The sequence below is a fragment of the Corythoichthys intestinalis genome, chromosome 19 (genome assembly GCF_030265065.1).
Source record: "Corythoichthys intestinalis isolate RoL2023-P3 chromosome 19, ASM3026506v1, whole genome shotgun sequence".
NCBI lineage: Eukaryota > Metazoa > Chordata > Actinopteri > Syngnathiformes > Syngnathidae > Corythoichthys > Corythoichthys intestinalis.
Window position 1 is genome coordinate 26,167,115 of NC_080413.1, and position 19,398 is coordinate 26,186,512.

A 19,398-nucleotide genomic window follows, 5' to 3' on the forward strand; every position below is an offset into this window, starting at 1 on the left:
ATTCACAGCTGTGTCTTACATACATACATGCTACAAGGAATTTTGGATCGAAACAAGGTAAGTACGCGATAATATCTACTTAAAATCATTGTGTCTTTAAATATGCTCCCTCATGTTCGCACCTCTAGTTACCTGTAAACCACAAAAAGACATACATTGTAGTCAAACACTAGCGCGAGAATTATACACACAGCAGGCTAACTGACTAGCGTGCTATCCAATTTCTTTTTGACCCTTGTTGCCGTTTGGATTGCTTATTATGGGATGATATCAATGTATTAGATACATTAGATGCTTAAATCATAAAGCCTAGGTCCTAGGCTTCAAGGCTAAATACAATAAATAGATATAACACCATGTTCCCTTTATGCATATGGAGCTTTTTATTCTATTTATTCACATTCTTTAATCATAGTTTTAAAAAAATATTTTAAAAGCCCACTGCAAAAATTAAAATATTATGATATTGAAATTTAATCCCTAAAATTCCCCTGGAATATTTTTTTCCTTTGCACAGATTAAAATCAAGCAAAATCAAAAATGTACGTAATAAAGTTATCATTAACTATACAGGTAACTCCCCGTTTACCCATGTTTATTTACAAAATATAACACAGGGCAAAATTAAATCTACATTTACTCACACACCAATTTCCTTTATTATTGTACATCCACCACGTCTTGTGCATGCATATTGATTATTAAAGACTTGAGTAGACAAAGGGGGGTCATCTTGAAGTGTTAGTTATTTATTATGTACCAGGATGGGTGTCCAAAACCCTTTTTTTTAAAAATGAGAACCTTAAAGAAACTTTCAAAGGTCTCAAAATGTCTATTTTTAAGGTGTCAAAAAATGACCTCCTGTTAAAAGTGTTATTCCCCCAGAAAATATAGATTTTAAGCTTTCCAATGATGTATCACACAAGCATATAGGACAATTTTGAAATTTGGCCAAATTCCTGGTCTCAGAGCAGAACTTCAAGTCACATGAGTGTTTTCCACTAAATATCAATTACATGCATGAACTTTCATTTTTTTGATGGGGTGACATTCTTTTACCCTTCTTTTCACAGGACCAAGGCGAGAGGATTTGGCATCAGGCGCTTGGTAGGACAGCCACAGACCAGTTGCCACATGCATGACGAAGCAGACAGAATCGCCATATTTGATCTCTGGCATTCCCATGCCCTCAATGTCTCGCTTTGGACCCGACTCGCTCTTTTCCTGTTTTGAGATGGAAGAGAAATCATGACATACCGGTAATTAAAAACAATTTTAAACAGAATGATAATGAACTTTTCGCAAGAAGTTTCTAAGATCTACCAGTACAAGTGATAAGTAAAATGTAAAAGCCTTAACGTCATTGAAAGATTTTTTTTTTTTTTTTTTTTTTTTAAATTGGACGCCGGAGCAAGGGTGAACAGAGTGTGGGAAAATAAGAATGCCTAACTGGGTGACAGAAGTACTAAAGAGGAATTGAAAGATCAACATCTAGTAAATCCTTTTTACCTATTTGCGTATTGACCATTTAATTTCTGATGTGGGTTTTTATTTGGATTAGGAAGGGGATTTATTTTGAGTTGACCCACTAAAGAGAAAAGGCAATACTTAGCCAATTATCATTAAACGAGTTTAAGTATTGTCTGCTAAGATGTTGCAAAATGTACAAAAAGTTATGGCAGTCCATGAGCTCATTCGAAGATAATTGACTCTTCTAAAAGGACTTTAATAATGTTGCTGGAAGATATTTAGTTTTGCCCCAATGAGTAGTTGAACATGACGTGTACTATATCTTCAAACAATGGTTATGAAATTCTCATACACATTAAAAATGTAGAGCGGCTTATAAAAAAAGAAAATCTTTATTTTGGGGAACACAATGGCTTGGTACTATGGTTGTACTCTCAGAGGTACCTTTTTTTTTTAACTTCCACTTTTCACTTTGACACCTTGGGAAAACACATACAATTTTTTAGTTCTGGAAAAGGTGCAAACATTTACTTTGGATTCCCATAATTAGCCCTATAGGGAACATGAGTATAAAAGGTAAAGTTGTAGTCTCTTCACCACCATTTTATTTCTGTCCAAGAAAAAATAGACCCGGACTCAGGCGCAAAACAGTTTATCTCCAGGCTATATTTCAAACTTTTTTCCAATGTTTCTCAAATGATCAAATCAACTTTTCGTGAGGGTTGTGTGATATGGGTTTAAAATTGTATGGCTATTTAAATATATCCATAATAGTTCTGGTATACTATTTTTCATTTGTACAAGTTAAATGAATAACTATTTGGTGTTTGGTGGTTCCATAAATTTGTATATCTATTATATAAAAGAAATGTCGAAACACAAGTTGCAAATTAATCATCCAAAAAAGAATGACACAAGGCTTCTACAGGTACCAGCAAATTTCATTTCATGCTTTTTAATTCCACTTTAAACAAATTTAATGTCCATGGCCAACTGCAGATAGTTTCACACACACAAATTGTAAGTAAAGTTGTCCGATAATGACTTCTTAACCGATAATTCATATCCCGATATAGATAGAACAGATACCAATATAAGCGGTCGTAGACTTGACATATTATGGCTAATTGCATGGTCATATTATGATACTTTAATAATGATAAACGTAACAATTTCTTAGTTTTCCAATAAACATTGAGTGAAAAATAAAGGAACTATTTCAACTGAAGTTATGGAAGAGTGCCTAAATTGCACCACCAATAGTGTAAACATCAGTTTTTCGGATCAAATGCAAGTGCCAATAATGCACTGCCAGATCACATACGGCTCACAACAACAAAGGCACACAGGTTCAGTACAGTGAATGAGGTATGTAATGAGTTTATAATTCATCATTATTCACTCATTTATAGTTCATTTAATTTTTGCACCATGAATGCAAATGGTATGCCCACATAACAAATCCCAAGCATCTTACAGTGGTGTTAAAAACTATCTGAATCTCTTGGAGTTTCTCACATTACTGCAAAAAAATCCCCATCAAATGTGAACTGATCTTTGTCAAAATCACACAGATGTAAAAACAGTGTCTGCTTTAACTAAAACTACCCAAAAATTTAAAGGTTTTCATATTTTAATGAGGATAGCATGCAAACAATGAAAGAAAGGGGAAAAATAAGTAAGTGAACCCTCTGCCTAAGGACACTTAAAGAGCAATTGAAACTAATTTTTACCAAACATTTTAAGTCAGGTGTGTGCCCAATCACTGAAGAGTGGTTTAAAGCTGCACTGCCCACTATAAAACGCACACCTGGAAACAATTGTCTTGATGAGAAGCATTGTCTAATGTGTGCCATGGTTCGTTCAAAAGAGCTGTCTGAAGACCTGCAATCAAGAATTTTTGATTTATATAAAGCTGGGAAGGGATACAAAACCAATGCTAAAAGACTGGATGTTCATCAATCGACTGTCAGAGAAGTTGTCTACAAATGGAGAGAGTTTGGCACTGTTGCTCCTCACCCAAGGAGTGGCTGTCCACCAAAGACGTTGCCAAGAGTTCAGCGCAGAATACTCAGAGAGGTAAAAAAGAACCGTAGAGTGTCTGGTAAAGACTTACAGAAATCACTCACACAATTCAATATCTCTGTGCACACATCAACTATATGTAAAACTATGGCCAAAAATGGTGTTCATGGGAGGACTCCACGGAGGAAGCCACTGCTGCCTAAAAAAAACATTGCTACTCGTTTGATGTTCGCAAAAAAGCACTTGGACACTACACAGAAGTGTTGGCAAAATATTTTGTGGACTGATGAAACCAAAGTTGAATTGTTTGGGAGTAACACACAGCCTCATGTGTGGAGGAAAAATGGAACAACTCACCAACATCAACACCTCACCTTACCGTGAAGCACGGTGAAGGGAGCATCATAATTTGGCGCTGTTTTGCTACCTGTGGCCTGGACAACTTGCAAACATTCACGGAAAAATGAATTCAAAAGTTTATAAGGATGATTTGCAGGAAAACCTAAGGCCGTCTCTCAGACAGTTGAAGCTAAAAAGAGGATGAATGCTGCAACAAGACAATGATCCAAAACACAGACATAAATCAACTTCAGAATGGTTTCAGACGAATAAAATACATGTTCTGGAGTGGCCAAGTCAAAGTCCGGACTTTAACCCCATTGAGATGCTGTGGCATGATCTAAAGACAATGATTGATGTCAGACATCCCAGGAATCTGAGTGAACTACAGCAGTTTTGGAGAGAAAAATGGGCCAAGATTAGTCCTAATCAATGAGCCAGACTAATCTGCAGCTACAGGAAGTGACTGGTTATTGCTGCCAGGGGGGTGGGGTGGGGGGGGGGGGGTTTCACAAAATATTAAATGTGATGGTTCACTTACTTATCTTTCCCCCCTTCTGTCATTGTTTGCATACTATGCTCATTATAATATGAAAGCAGACAGTTTTTTCATCTGTGTGATTTTGACAAAGATCAGATCACATATGATGGTGATTTTATGCAGAAATGTGAGAAATTCCAAAAGACTCAGATACTTTTTCATACCACTGTAGACATCTAATGGTCAATAAGCAGAACTGCTGTGCTTGGCTGTGACCAGCCGTTGAACAACGGCAGAAGGCTTCAACATTCACTTTGATGGCAACATACATATTGGCTCAAAACCGATAATGAAAAAAATAAGTCAACATTATCCGACATAATTTTGAAATGATTTTATCGGCCGACTCTAATTATGTGAAAAAATGTTTCATTAACAGTGAAGTTTACATAATTTTTAATGTCTCGAATATTTAGTTTAATGCTTGTTAATGCTTTTTAACGACCTGAATTTTGACAAAATCCATTTACTTTTAATGCCTTTTAATGACCCGCATTAACCCTGTCAAAAAAGAATCCCATTCAGGCCTTCACATTGTAAATTCAAATTTAAGACATTGTGATGGCATGTGGACACACTCAAGTGAAAAAAACTCTGCAGGTGTCAAGGACTATTAGTTATTTTTTTTCCTTTGGCACTTTTTAAAGTTTTGACAGTGACATGCATCATAAAAATAGGGATTTGCTCCATCAGGTTAATTTAATAGCACCTTTTCCACGACTAAAAATGTTTATCAAGGGTCAACCAATACCTTTGAGTGACAAGCACTTTTACTTCAGAGGGTACAATGATGACAGTGCGATTTAGAAAACACTTAACAGCTCCAGTCACAAGGTGCCGTGAAGACATGTCTAAATTTTGCAAATGTGACCCAGCCCTGACCTTGGAGGGTCTGAAGCAGAACGAGGTGGCCGTGATGTCTGACATCTCCCGGTCCTGCAGGACCAGTCCTCGGTCCTCAGTCAGTGCTAGGTAATGGCCAGTGGAGAGGTGGCGTAGTCGGAAGGCCTGACCCCAACGAATGTGGCTTCCACTCCAGCTGAACACATCATAAGCTTTTATGTTTTCAGAAATGAACACTAAAACCGCATCTCACTACACCTGCAGTAGTCGTGCAGCATGCTAATATATTTACCATAGCTCTAGGCAGTGCTGTGCACTCAGTTGAAAAGCATTCAATTCCAGAAAAAGACAAACTGAAGGAATGCACATATTAACAAAACACAGACTGACAGACGAACGCATGACAGTGAGATGAGAGGCAAATTCCGTGGGTGGACAGCTCAAGAAGGGATGAAAAGAGAGATAGGGAGGAGAAGATTGAAATAGATGTAAATACAGTCCTCAAGAGGAATAATAATTGGTCCTGACAGCTCAGAGGAGAAGGAGGCAAAGACATGTATGACAAAAACCAATTGAAACACTAACGCTCTGAATGGGCTGTTCTTCATGACTGTGCATTATTTTAGGCCCACTGCACACCACATGATGCAGCCAAACCCAACTTGACCATTACAAAAAAATGATAGTTGGCAGATCCAAACATCACAATGAGCAAGGTGACTGCCAGTCGATGTAGTGCTGTATAATGTTTTCAAACCATCAAAGGGAGCCTGAACAAGCGAGTTCCTACAGTGAGAAGACGTGGGCGAAAATAAGCGCTAGAATGGGGATATGTATCAAGGCTCCAGATTGCCCCATTCGTTTGAATGTACATGCATGCATGCATTTTGGTGACACTGACTGCAATCTGAAAGCAGAACAGAACTGCATCAAGAACTTCAACATACCTAATCCTTAGAGGCTCCAGTCTCCACAGGGAGCGGGCTTTTGATGCTCCCTTCCCTGCCTCGTAGTTGACTATCCTGAGTAGTACATAGACGTTTTTCAAAGTTCGTTACTACACCACCAACGCAATCAAATCATAAAACATACAATATATTTTTTTAACCTCTAGCATCGCACTCAATATTTTTTTAAAACATCTATGTCTACCTTACAATACACTGTTTTAAGGCTGCAACTAACGATTATTTTCATCATCGATTAATCGGACGATTGATTAAACGATTAATCGGATAAATGTCAGCTTTTCGATGACCATCACGATTTAACTTGACGATGTTTTAGGTATGTTATAACAATAAAAACAAAATGGATGACTATTTCGTTCAAAAATACTATTTTATTTCAGCTTCCTGACATAACGGTAGTCTAAAACTGTACTGTTTTAAATACATAAAACTTGTTAGTTTTTAATAAAGGTTCTGGCTATAAAACATGAAAAGAATTTCTCAGTACAGAAATCAGACAAAAGTCCTGTTCATTCAAATAAAAAAAGGGGTGCTAATAGACATTTTTTTCTTGTGGGCAAATCGCTGATATAAAATGTGTCAATTTTCTTTAATCAAACGAAACAACAAAATTGAATAAGGAGGGGGCAGACTGAAATGAATCCGTTTTCTTTTTCACTGATTAGCATAATCGCTAACTATCTTAGTGCTCTGTGCCAAGTAGTGACGTCTCAACAACAAAGAATACAAAATATACAATTGGTTTCATTTATTCACCTCTGTCAGACACACTAGATCTAACGAAGAAAAAAAACAACACTCAAGAAAATCCAACTCTCGCGTAAATGTTATTGATTCAGCAACTAAACCTGAGTGAAGCAGTGAACTCTCTCTCTCTCTATAATCACTGCGTGCATGCAGCCTCAAATTACACCCAAACAAGGACTCAAACGGGCTGCTCATAGCTGCTGGAAAAAAACACGACTATCAAATTTGTTGGCAGCTAATTTATTAATTTTAATCATTTAATTGTAGCAGCCTTACGCAGTTTTATTTTCCAGCATTTAATCCTCAATTTATTGTTTCTCTTTGTTTTGTTTTTGCATGCTTTCTGAATCTAAACTCTGCACTACAAAGTCCCCATACAATGTGCATCTGTACAAATGGCAAAATATTAGACCAATCTATATGATCTGAGTGGGAATAATTTATCTCTCAGGTTATTCTCTGGTCAATAGTATAGTGCCTAATAGCAAAACAGTAGCGACATATGATACAAAAAAAAAGACTGCCACCCTCATTGTTCATTATGTTCTACCATCGTGTGATTTTCATTACTAGTGACAGCCGCAAAGGCTCTGGCGCATTGCATACAGAGGACCCCATTCATCTTGTTCGATTGCCCACTTAGCAGGTTTGGTTAGTCAGAGGTTTCGCATTAGTCTTCCACAAAACTGCTTTAAAAATCCAATCGTGTGTAGATATCTTGGGACTGAACTAAAATGGACCCAATACCTCTGCTCCTCCTCAGTCCTTTCTGCTCCAGGAATGGTCAAGCTCTCATCATGGCCACGACAGAGGCGCATCACATGACCGCCAACCAAATACCCTATTCAAACAGGAGGAACGTCAAATTGATGGTGGTATTAATATTCATGAGTATGTTGTACAAAAAAAGGGTATTTATCAAATTTCATCACATCTTTTTTATAATCCTTTAACAGCCAATGCACACTGAAATGACGGAAATTTTTAATAAAATTTCTAAAATTAAAGAAAGGTTGCACTTTTATCATATTCATCCTAGCAGAAAGAATCAGATGTAATAAATTGAAAAGACTACAAAACGCCAGTATTTCTAGGAAGTGGCCGGGGGAGACATTTTACTGTTTTAGCCAATCAAATGTGAGTATTGTGTGTATTAGGGGCGGGAACCTCTTGGTACCTCAGGATCAGGGGTCGCGATAATCAAATATTTTCTGTCATTGGCCGGTTTTTTAAAATGGTGACGGAAAAAACTGAAGTCCATCCGTCATTTTGACAGGTTGCAATTCACACCCCAGACCACAGGGGGGCGAGTGAGCATATTAATTAGCTATTGTCTCTCTTGATGCATGACGTCGTTGGCCTTACTCGGAAAAATGTCAAGGCAACTGAGTGTTTGCCTGGCACGGCCAGACTGTTCTCCCTGTATTTTTCAAACACTGAGAGAAAAGTCTGGGACACAGCCTCTCGAGTAGGTACAAAATCAATCGACAAATCAGATTTGTTTATTTGCGTGACGTGTTCTTCACGAGCAACGTCACTCTTGCGCGCCGAAAGTCGTCTCTACAACAACACGGATGGTGGGAGAGCCGACAATATGTTCCAATCCGCGGTAAATTCAGTTTTAAATGAGCTAAAACACATCGACACGAGACATTGACAACAGTCTGTCTCGTGTTAGCCATGTTGAATAAACTCCGTTCTCCTCGTATGTTTACTTCCGCGCGCAAGTCCCTCGTCCTGCCCTCGTCGCTAACGGCACGTCTGCCCATCGCTGATTGGTGCACTCCGCTGTCTGTTTGCCTCTTGTTAAGCTTGTTCGGACAGAATATTAATTAAAAATGAACGAAAACTAAATACTATTGAATTTGTCATTACTATCATTTTAAAAATGTGTAAATGTATCATTCTAAAAATAGATTATGACCGGATTTTTATGACACTGTCAGTCAAAATGACAGACAACGAAAAAGTCTAGCGCAACCTCTGCTCAGGATACAATACGATTTGCGATACAAAGCTCACGATAACGATGATGTCATGATCTGCTGATGCTACAATTATCGATACATTGGTCAGGAAATCATTCTTCATTCTTCTGGTAAATTGAGTCATACTTATATCGCGCCTTTCCACCTTCGAGGCCATCAAAGCACTTTACACTACATCCCCATCCACCTATTGATGACGCCACACCAGGAGCACTACTCTACCACTGAGGCACGCAATCCTTTGCTGTAAGTCTGGCACTAGTTGACGTCCAATCCATTTGAACTGGGAGGGTGACAGCGAATGAACCCCTACCAATTCAAACGGGCCCCTCCCACTTCAATGGCCGTCAGTGGCAACCAACGCCAGGCAACAAGGTAATTTTGGGCCATTTCAGGTCATTACCTGCAGATTTTTTAGTCATTTCCTGTTGATTTTGGGGCATTTTATAGGTGACTTCCTGATGATTTTGGGTTACAGAGCAGGAAGTGATCCATGAATCTCACAAATGAATATTCAGTGACTCAAACTCAACAAGAAGTGACCAGTAAATGCCCCAAAATGAACAGAAAGTGATCTGTAAATGCCCCGATAATTGGAAAGAGTGACTGTGAATGCTTTTGTTTCGAATGAATGTTCGTTTGCCCATCCCAGTCTTAATGGATTGGGTGTCGAGCGCCGTCAATGGTAGCCATAGAGTTAACTGAGAAACTATTATGGTGGATGATTTTGGTTGCAACTCTTTGGTTCCTCTTTTTTTTTTTTTTTTTTCTTTTTAACATTGACACCTTTTTAAAACGATATCTCGATTCTTTGCATAAGTGTATCGATAACATTTTGGGATGCAAAGTATCATGATATATCACCAGTTTGTTATCTTGTCACACTCATAGTGGGTATAAGTGACATGACAAAATGGCTGTGCTCATGATCAGTGTATTTTCTGGGAGAGACAGCGAGAGCGAAAAGTGGTATTTGGTATGTGGCAAAGGGGATTTTTTTCACCATGTGGAAAAATGTATTTTGGCATGTGGCATTTTTTTTTTTTTTTGCCATTTGGCATTTTTTTTTTTTTTTTTTGGTACGTGGCAAAATAGATTTTGGCATGTGACACTTTTTTTTGCCATGTGGCATTTTTGTTTTGGTATGCGGCATTTTTTGGTGTATGGCAAAATTGAATTTGCCATGTGCCATTTTTTTTACCGTGTGGCAAAATGGATTTTACCGTGTGTCATATTTTCATTTTATATATATATATACATATATACATATATATATATATATATATATATATATATATATATATGTATATGTGAAAAAATTGATTTTGGTATGTGGCATTTTTGTTGTTGTTGTTGTTATGTGGCAAAATGGATTTTGGTTTGTATTGAATGTCAATGCGCTGTAATGGTAAGTGTATGGTCAAAACTCACAACCATACAGGTTTTTCTGCCATTTAAAATGAATGGAAAATTTGGACGTTCATAGCTGTCAATGGCCTAGCCTTACTTGGGGGCCATTTGAAAGTCAATGCGCCGTAATGGTAAGTGTACGGCCAAAAATCACAGCCACACGTTTTTCTGCCATTTAAAATGGATTGAAAATTTGGACGTGCAGAGCCTGCGAAAATGTCATATACCCCCCCCCAAAAATGCCACATGCCGAAATCCATTTTGCCACATACCAAAAAAAATGCCACATGGCAAAAAAAAAAGGCCACCTGCCAAATTCCATTTTGCCACATACCAAAACATACCACATGGCAAAAAAATACCTCATGCCAAAATCCATTTTGCCCAAATACACAAAAAAATATGCCACATGCCAAAATACATTTTGCCACATGGCAAAAAAAAAATGCCACATGCCAAAATACATTTCGCCACATACCCAAAAAATGCCGCATGGCAAAAAAATTCCAAATGCCAAACTACACTTTGCCACATGGCAGAAAAATGCCGCATGGCAAAATCAATTTGCCACATACCAAATACCACTTTTCGTTCTTGGCCTTGCTGTTTTTTCTGTTTAAACATAATTTTCTCATATCAGAGATCTAACATACCTAGTCACTATTTGCATTCGTAATTTGAGTGACTGTCTTTTGTATGAAAGTCATTCATATCAGGTGTTGACTATCCCTTCGGATTTTTCTTTTTTTTTTTTTTTTTTAGATTGAACAATGATATTCACTAACAATGAACATGAATTTGGTTTGCTGATAGGAAATGTTCAAACACTGTTGAAAAAACATGATCATACGTTTTTGAGAGAATTTGATACAAATAAACTAAAAAGCAGAACAAATTAGGGTGGAGGTAGATCACTTCATTGGAGATAATTATTTAAATACATGTAGTTCCAAATGCTGTCCACTAACCTACAGCCATGTTGCTTGACGAGCAGGTTGGCTGGACGTTCCACAAGGTTTGCATGAAGGATGCATCCACCTGGATGTTGCTATTGGAGATGGAGAGGTGCTGAAATAAAAAAGCCACAGCATTTTAGACAAAATGCCCCAACGTAAATGTAAAATAGTAACGCTGGCAGCAGCAAAGCTTAAGCAAGCCCAAAAGAATCAGCAAACACCCGTCAGAGGAAGGTAGAACTCCCAGCGCTGGGATTTGAAAAGATATTAAAGCAACCCCTGCATCCATCAACAAGTGCTGCCAAACAACTTTGGATGGCTGCTGGCTAAAAAGCACCACTGCATCATCAGCGCTTCCCGGAGTAGCAATGCCCTGATAATTCTCAACAATAACTCCTTCCCGCAGACGCGCTTGGAGTTGCTCCAGCCTCCCTACGAGCAGGATTTACAAGTTTGTGGATGCTCAACAAAACGTGAACATGCTGAACAATGACTTCAGTCTTACAACATCGCCCCCAAAGAGCAACTGTGTGGAAGGTTGAATACAGTAGCGGGCAAACTTTTGTGCTCACGGCGCCACATTTCAGTTTTAAAAATGGATTTTTAAAAGTGAATTTGGTCGGAAATAGCGAACAAGTCACTATTATAGTACAAGTATATGAATTTAGTGTGCTTAAAGGTATGCTAGAAATTTTTATGTGTATTTTTGTTTAATATTTTATTCAGGGCTGTCAAAATTATCACGTTAACGGGCGGTAATTAATTTTTTTACTTAATTACCTTAAAATATTTGACGCATTTAACACACATGCCCCGCTCAAACATATTAAAATGACAGCACAGTGTCATGTCCACTTGTTACATGTGTTTTTGGGTGTTTTGTCGCCATCTGCTGGTGCTTGGGTGCGACTGATTTTAGGGGTTTTAGCACATGAGCATTGTGTAATTATTGACATCAACAATGGCGAGCTACTAGTTTATTTTTTGATTGAAAAGTTTACAAATTTTATTAAAATGAAAACATTAAGAGGGGTTTTGATATCAAATTTCTATAACTTGTACTAACATTTGTCTTTTGAGAACTACAAGTCTTTCTATTCATGGATCGCTTTAACAGAATGTTAATAATGTTAATGCCATCTTGTTGATTTATTGTTACAACAAATACAGTACTTATGTTCAGTATGTTGTATATATCAATTTTGTGTCTTATCTTTCCATTCCAACAATAATTTACAGAAAAACATGGCATATTTTGTAGATGGTTTGAATTGCGATTAATTACAATGAATTTTGAAGCTGTGATTAATTCATTAGAAATTGTAATCGTTTGACAGCCCTAATTTTATTTTTACGTCTATATGACTGTTAATAAGGTTAAAATGTTACTTTACTTATTTATTTATTTTACAATTCCTATCGAAGCAATTTCTCCACGTTCTCTAGTATAGGTTTGATATTTACCCATCGCATTAATTTCAAGTGTAAGACAATTTTATACATTCTTTAATTAAGATACACAACCTTATAACCTGCAAAAGCAGCACATTATCACCATCAGTAATGGTGCTCTGATTACTTTTGCGTGAATTTCTCAAGTGCCCATTCCTCGAAGGGAACACTCGAGCCAAATTTGTTGGAGATTTCCCAGCGGAGGGTGTGCAACGTGGACATTTGCCAGCTTTGCATTAAAAGCACATTTACCTGTCTAAATGGCCACAACAATACACGGCTGCTCAGTTTAGTATGCTTGCCACATCTCCACTCCACCGTTTTGCTATCCTTCTTCTTCTGCTAAGCCTCTAAGAATTTTTCCTGAAACTCGCCTTTTCTCTTCATTCTTCTTACCCAGGGAGTAAATGGAAGTAGGATGTATAGTCGTGTGGAAAAGACACAACAACATTAAAAGGAAATTTGATTTCTATTACAGATAAACAGGTTTTAAGCTCCCTTACACAATTCTTGTCACCCCTTGCTTATGTAGTAAGACAGTGACAGTGAAGCAAAGCAGACAACTGCAGCATAACCTCCAGACACGCAGGGAAATCAATATTTTGTTCAATTCTCTTGCAAGTAGTGAGAGGGAATATTTAGATCTGAAAAATAACAGGACAGCAATTCATGCAGCCAGAGCTGAAACAAGGTGATGGAGAGTGTTTCAGATCAGTTCAGATTTCCGCTCATCCAACAAACAATCCGTTTGGTACGAGTTCAATATGGTTTCTGACCAAGCTCATGACTCAATTTTCTTGTAAAGTACATCAAATCATAATGACTAAGATTTGCTCATTTTAGCAGCATTAACAGGTTAGTGCACTTTTGTTTTGTTTTTATTTTGGTTTTTGTAACAATTACCGTATTTTTTTCATAAGTTGCAGTTTTTGTTCATAGTTTGGCTGGGGGTGCAATTTATACTCTGAAGCGATTTATGTGTGAAATTATTAACACATTATTATATCATTTCACATGTTATTTTGGTGTTTTGGAGTGACACTGATGGTTTGGTAAATTGTTAGCATGTTCATTATGCTATAGTTATCTGAATAACTCTTAAAGTGCCTATGACACGAAAAAGCATGTTTATTTCATAATACACGCGGTATTTTATGCTCCTGAATGATATGGACCGGTTGGATGTGTGTGGAAGCGATCACTTTATTTATTTAGTTTTTTTAATCCCGCGCCATGAAAATGAGTGACTTCCGGCTTCGGTCTTGCATTGAGGAGGAGGGCGCTGTGACGTGTACAGTTGAAGGCGTCCTCTTCACGTTCCAGCCGTACTGTTATGTATGAGGACTGAGGATTCAGCTGATTTTGCGGATTAATATGTTTATTTTTCACATCACGCCAGCCAAACGGCTGCAGAAAAAATCTTGTTGTATGAGGGAGAGGCGTGTGCGCCTTTTTGGAGTTTCAAAAGGTTCCCATTCACCGTGGATATTGGCCAAAACAACCCCTACTACTGTGGGACCATTGGACTTACGAGGAAGTGAGTAAACATCTTGTTTTGTATTATGTCAAATACGAATACTGATTGACATATGTAAACGGTGCATCAAAAGTTTTTGTTTAGATAAACATATTTTCATTATAAATATGTATTATTGTATTTTTCTGAATATTATTTTGTTTGTGTGTTCATCTGATTTTTATCTACTTTCAGACAACTGCATTTATTGAAGTATTACTGAAGTATTCTAGAAATAGTCGAGTACCACAGCACTAGGCATGTGCCAGTATAAGATTCTGACAGCATGATACGGTATCTTGGTATTGCAATTACTGCCCTAAAATGTGTTACTTTGATATATCTGGGTTTAAAAAAAATCCATTGAACAGGATTTTTATTTTTCAAAACATTAAGAAATTGGAACATAAGTATAATGTTAAGTTGCAATGAATTGAAAAATAATAATATTAAAACAACTGAAATATTCTAAATAAAATGAAATTAAATGCAGTCTTTTAGGTGAGCGTGATTCCACAGCCACAGCTCAACATTATAACCATCAGCAATATCAACAGCATCAACAAAAATACTATATTTATTTTCCATAAAAAGCACGTGTGTATGACTTGTATCATGTTTATATTATACACACACTCTCTTTCTCAACACAGACAGTTGCCAGAGAGAAGAAAACACATGTTTTACTACCGCTCGACACACTAAACACGCTGGAGTTAACTCTCGTAGCTGGCGGGAAACGTTCATGACAGTCTTAACTAACCTTTAACTTTGCATAAATGTGAAATCATATTGGAGGTATTGCCTCCTCAGCAGCCATCCTCCGCAAACATGTTTTACATGTCGCTTGGTCCCCCTCCAATAAGCCGCAGCTTTTCTGTAGCCGATGTATTCCCATACCAGTGATTTCTTTTTCATCGTTGGGGGTAAAAAGTTCAGTTTCACCTCCTCTAGCCATCATGTTAGCACAGCTGACTCACTGACACTGAGCAACAACCGGTGGGGGAGGGTTGAACCTTGCAGCTGCATTTTTGGGACATGAAAAATAGCTAATACCGTAGGGACGATTTGACGGACAATTTTTGCGATTTTGAAACCATGCTATACCATGGTGTACCTTGAAATCGATAATTGGCACATGTCTACAAGGCACTATCAGCGACCCTACATTATGATACTTCATTCATCAATTTATGACTTTTATGACAGTTACATTAAGTTTAAAACAAACCCCCCCCAAAAAAATCACGTTTTTCTACAAAGTACCGTATTTTCTGCACTATATGGCACACCTTCAATAAATGTTAAAACTTTTTTCATAGATAAGGCACGCTGCATTATAAAGCGCAACGAATAGATGCTACAGTAGAGGCTGGGGCTACGTTATGCATCCATTAGATGGAGCTGCGCTATGAATTACTGTGAGACCCGGCTTAATGTTGATTCAGACTGTACTGTATATAAGGCGCACCAGATTATAAGGCGCAGTGTCAGTTTTTGAGAACATTTAAGGGTTTTAGGTGTGCCTTATAGTGGGGAAAATAAGGTACTCTAAATGTTTAAAAGAGCCCGATAGAGTTTGACCTCTCTTCACGTGCTTGCGAGAATTTAAATCACTCATTAGTTTGAGTGGTTGATTGTCAACATATGCCCCGAAATTGTCTGATAACCAGTGGGATAGGCTTCAGTTCACGTAATCCTAATGAGAGCAAGCGCTGTAGAATAGGATAGACGAAATATTGAATTGTAGATCGGCAGGAGATTGAACTGACCAAGTATCGTTCTGTTGACACGCTGACGAGAATAAGGTCATCTCCAATCCGGACCTTCTCCCCTTCGGACCTTTGCTTGGAGGCAGGGTGGATGGTCCACCAACAAGCCTCTCCTGTTAACACAAACAAGCTTCCATATTAGCAATTACGAGGTGCTGGAATGTACGACAGCTGATAAATGAGACACCCTGCTGGCCAACGTGCCATTTGGGTAACTTTCTATTCTAGGGAGCATTAAAAATAACCATCATGTGAAGAAGCTATTCTGTTGATATATTGTGTCAAGGTTGCCGTTAAGGTCAAACCTAACTGGCTTAGCACAGAATAAAACTGAAAATACCGACGTAGTAATATAGTACCTATTGAATCTTCTTGTAGTCCAACATCGAATGACAACTTGTCAGTCAGAGACCTTGATGTCTTCAAACAGGTCAGGTACTAGTAAAAAATTTAATAGAAATATAAAGCACAGTATGTCAAAGCATGTACAGTATGTCATATACAGTACACAACAGAAAAAAAAATCCCCCTGACGAGAAAATGTACATGACGACAAATACAAATCAATTTGCCATGTGCACATATTGAGAGCATACCTTATGCTGACATATTTGTAGGCTTAAATATTAGAAAAAAATCTCTGTACAGTGGTACCTCTACATACGAAGTTAATTCGTTCCAGGACCTTGTTTGTAAGTCGAAATGGTCGTATGTCAAGCAGGATTTTACCTATGAGAATATATTATAATTCCATTAATTTGTTCCATAGTCAAAAAAACTACACTAAATCCTTAATAAATACTGCTGGTACTATTGCAAATAGCAATTACACAGAGCAAAACACATAATTTGCGAATAAAAATAGGAATTATAATCATAATAATAATAGTAACAATAATAATAATAACTGTAATAATGTAACGAATGTGGCAATGTTTTTTGCGTAGCTGACTTGACAGAATGAGAGAGGACCTTTTACTCTCACTTTTCATGTTCAGCTGCAGTGGACAGTAGGCATGTTGTGTTGCACAAGTTGATGGAATAAATGATTAGAAACCTGACGAAGCTGGCGATTTCTTTGTCGATGTTACCACAACCAACTTATAAAGACTGGCGAATGGATGTCGGAGCAGGACCGTTGAGTGTAGACATTCTAGGGCCGTATTATCGAGCCAGTTCACCGATGCGCACACCACACTCATATTTTTCTATCATTTACATCTTCATTTCAATGATATGCTTCACCTTTTTCCTTATTTTCACCAACTGCACTAACATTCTTGGAACCCATGTTGATTTCTCTCACAAGAAAATCCGCAGTGCGTCCATTTTACGTGAAAACAAACTGCGGCGCTGTCATGAATCACAGTATTTCGAGGAATATCGTCAGATGTAGAAACAAATTGCGAGTCAAATTGTTCGTCAGTTGTCAAAAAGATTATCTATCGAAGCCATCATATGTCGAGGTACCACTGTATTAGTACAATACATTTCTAAACAAAAATACCACAATAAAAACTCGGGATGTCCCTATCACATATTTTTGCATAAGAGTCCGAGTCACCCGATTTTGGGAATCGACCGATACAGAGTCCCGATTCGACACAGAGTTTTTTTTTTTTTTTGCAACAAAAAACAAATTCCACACATGTTACTCTTACATCACGCAGTCTTCATAAAAATGTGAATTCTTTTCAAACAAGAATAACATAGAAAAATCCTTGTCTACAATAAATGCTTCATTGAGTGAATCCACTCAAATCCACTCACGCTATGACGCTCACGCTGCTGAGAACAGCCTCTCACTTACACAATGAGTTGCCAAATCACACTTATTCAAGTTTTACGATGATTGACACGTGTTTCTTTGATCGTAGAGCTACTAAGCCTCTCTGGTAAGATCAAAGCTACAAACCTGTCAATCATCGTTAACTTTAAGTACCAAACAAGTTGGCCATTTTGGCTACACTGTTTAGCAGGAGGGAGGGTGAGCGGCTATGGCGCTGTACGAGCATGAAGCAAAAAAAATTTTTTTTAATTTTTTTTTTTTTAATTTAAAAACACGATCTTCTGAAAAATGGCGCAATCAGCCCGATTTCCAATCAAATAAAAACTATTATTGTACTAAGTAATTTACTGATATCTTTCCAAGCTTCGAGCATTACCCTAATATTGACAATTTAGTGGTGCTTGTAGAAAAATGAATGTTTTTTTCCAGTTCCACATTGTGCCATTTAGTTTCTATTTCTACTCACCATGCCACTGAAGGAGTGTCGCAGAAGGATGGCATGACCGTAGAGCAGGGTTCGATGTCCGCCCCCCTGACCTGCCTGCCCAGGTGGAAAGAATTGCTGGATTATCTCAATTCAGTAAATCATGGTAATTCTACGGCTTTTCATTTCTGGTTCTAATTTAAGTTGAGCTAAATGAGAAGCAAATAATTATTCAGAGTGCAAGCAGGTTCGGCAAAATAAGAAGAGACATACATCTAAGAAAACAAACAGTGACCGCATACAAACAATGTATAAGGGAATAAGAAAATGAAAAATAAATAAATAAATAGCATTGTGGAAAGTCACGTTGCCAAAAAAAAAAAAAAAGATTGACCCCATCATCATTGGGGTTAATTAATTTAATTCCTGCTTACCTTTTTAATCAACCTCTAGTGGCACAAGAAAGGGGAAAACAGAATGTATTATAAAGCTGACTACAATTTAACTAATTTGCTCAGTAACAGTCTTCTTATCTGTGCATAAGCCTGTCCTTCACGACTTGACTTTTAAAGGTTTAAAAAGAGCGTTTTAACAGCTTTTACATTTTGTTTCATAGAAAGCCTGCATTGTATATGATGTATGACCTGTGTTTACCGTACTTCTAGTGTTGTGTATTGTGTACAAAATGACCTAATTCAACAGCAACAAACAATATTTTTGGCAAATATTTTGACAAACTTAAATGCAAAGAAAAACTGGAAGATTATACAGCAACAGCTGGTAGAGAAGGACGCTGTTGTGCACAGCAAGACATCCTGTATTTCAGGCTTGTTGTGCTGACACATCATTGCCAAGAATGGTGACCTTTGCTTGGGTGACCCATTTGGTGTACTGTATCCTAAACAGCTTGATACTTAGATGCGTTGTGTATGTGCTTTAGTAGCGAAGTTGAGGTGTGACTTGCATCATGATTGCTTCTTAAGTATGAATTTGCAGAAAATGTAAAGTGTGATACACTAGTTTCAACCTTTGTGGTAGTACAAATTTCACTTTTTCCACCGTCCGCTCCCAATAATAGAATTTACCTGTGTACTCTTCTTTTCCCTCAAGTTACAACACTATGAATCAGACACCAATGTTTGACTGACATCAAAA

At 37.6% G+C, this 19,398-nt stretch overlaps 1 protein-coding gene across 5 annotated transcripts in view; it reads right to left on the reverse strand.

The window, feature by feature from the left end:
- Positions 1 to 19,398, reverse strand: part of ryr3 (ryanodine receptor 3) — a 200,600-nt gene that overhangs the window by 131,779 nt on the left and 49,423 nt on the right. For 3 of the 5 annotated variants that reach the window (XM_057823389.1, XM_057823385.1, XM_057823388.1), the window contains exons 4-12: positions 18,678 to 18,692; positions 18,286 to 18,360; positions 16,390 to 16,468; positions 16,031 to 16,143; positions 11,303 to 11,402; positions 7,684 to 7,777; positions 6,166 to 6,240; positions 5,258 to 5,414; positions 1,060 to 1,224 (exon numbers count right to left, since the gene is read on the reverse strand). In XM_057823389.1, the coding sequence (XP_057679372.1) occupies positions 1,060 to 1,224; positions 5,258 to 5,414; positions 6,166 to 6,240; positions 7,684 to 7,777; positions 11,303 to 11,402; positions 16,031 to 16,143; positions 16,390 to 16,468; positions 18,286 to 18,360; positions 18,678 to 18,692 (873 nt within the window). The remainder of the gene's footprint in view (positions 1 to 1,059; positions 1,225 to 5,257; positions 5,415 to 6,165; positions 6,241 to 7,683; positions 7,778 to 11,302; positions 11,403 to 16,030; positions 16,144 to 16,389; positions 16,469 to 18,285; positions 18,361 to 18,677; positions 18,693 to 19,398) is intronic. The other 2 variants (XM_057823386.1, XM_057823390.1) reach the window with 1 other exon arrangement.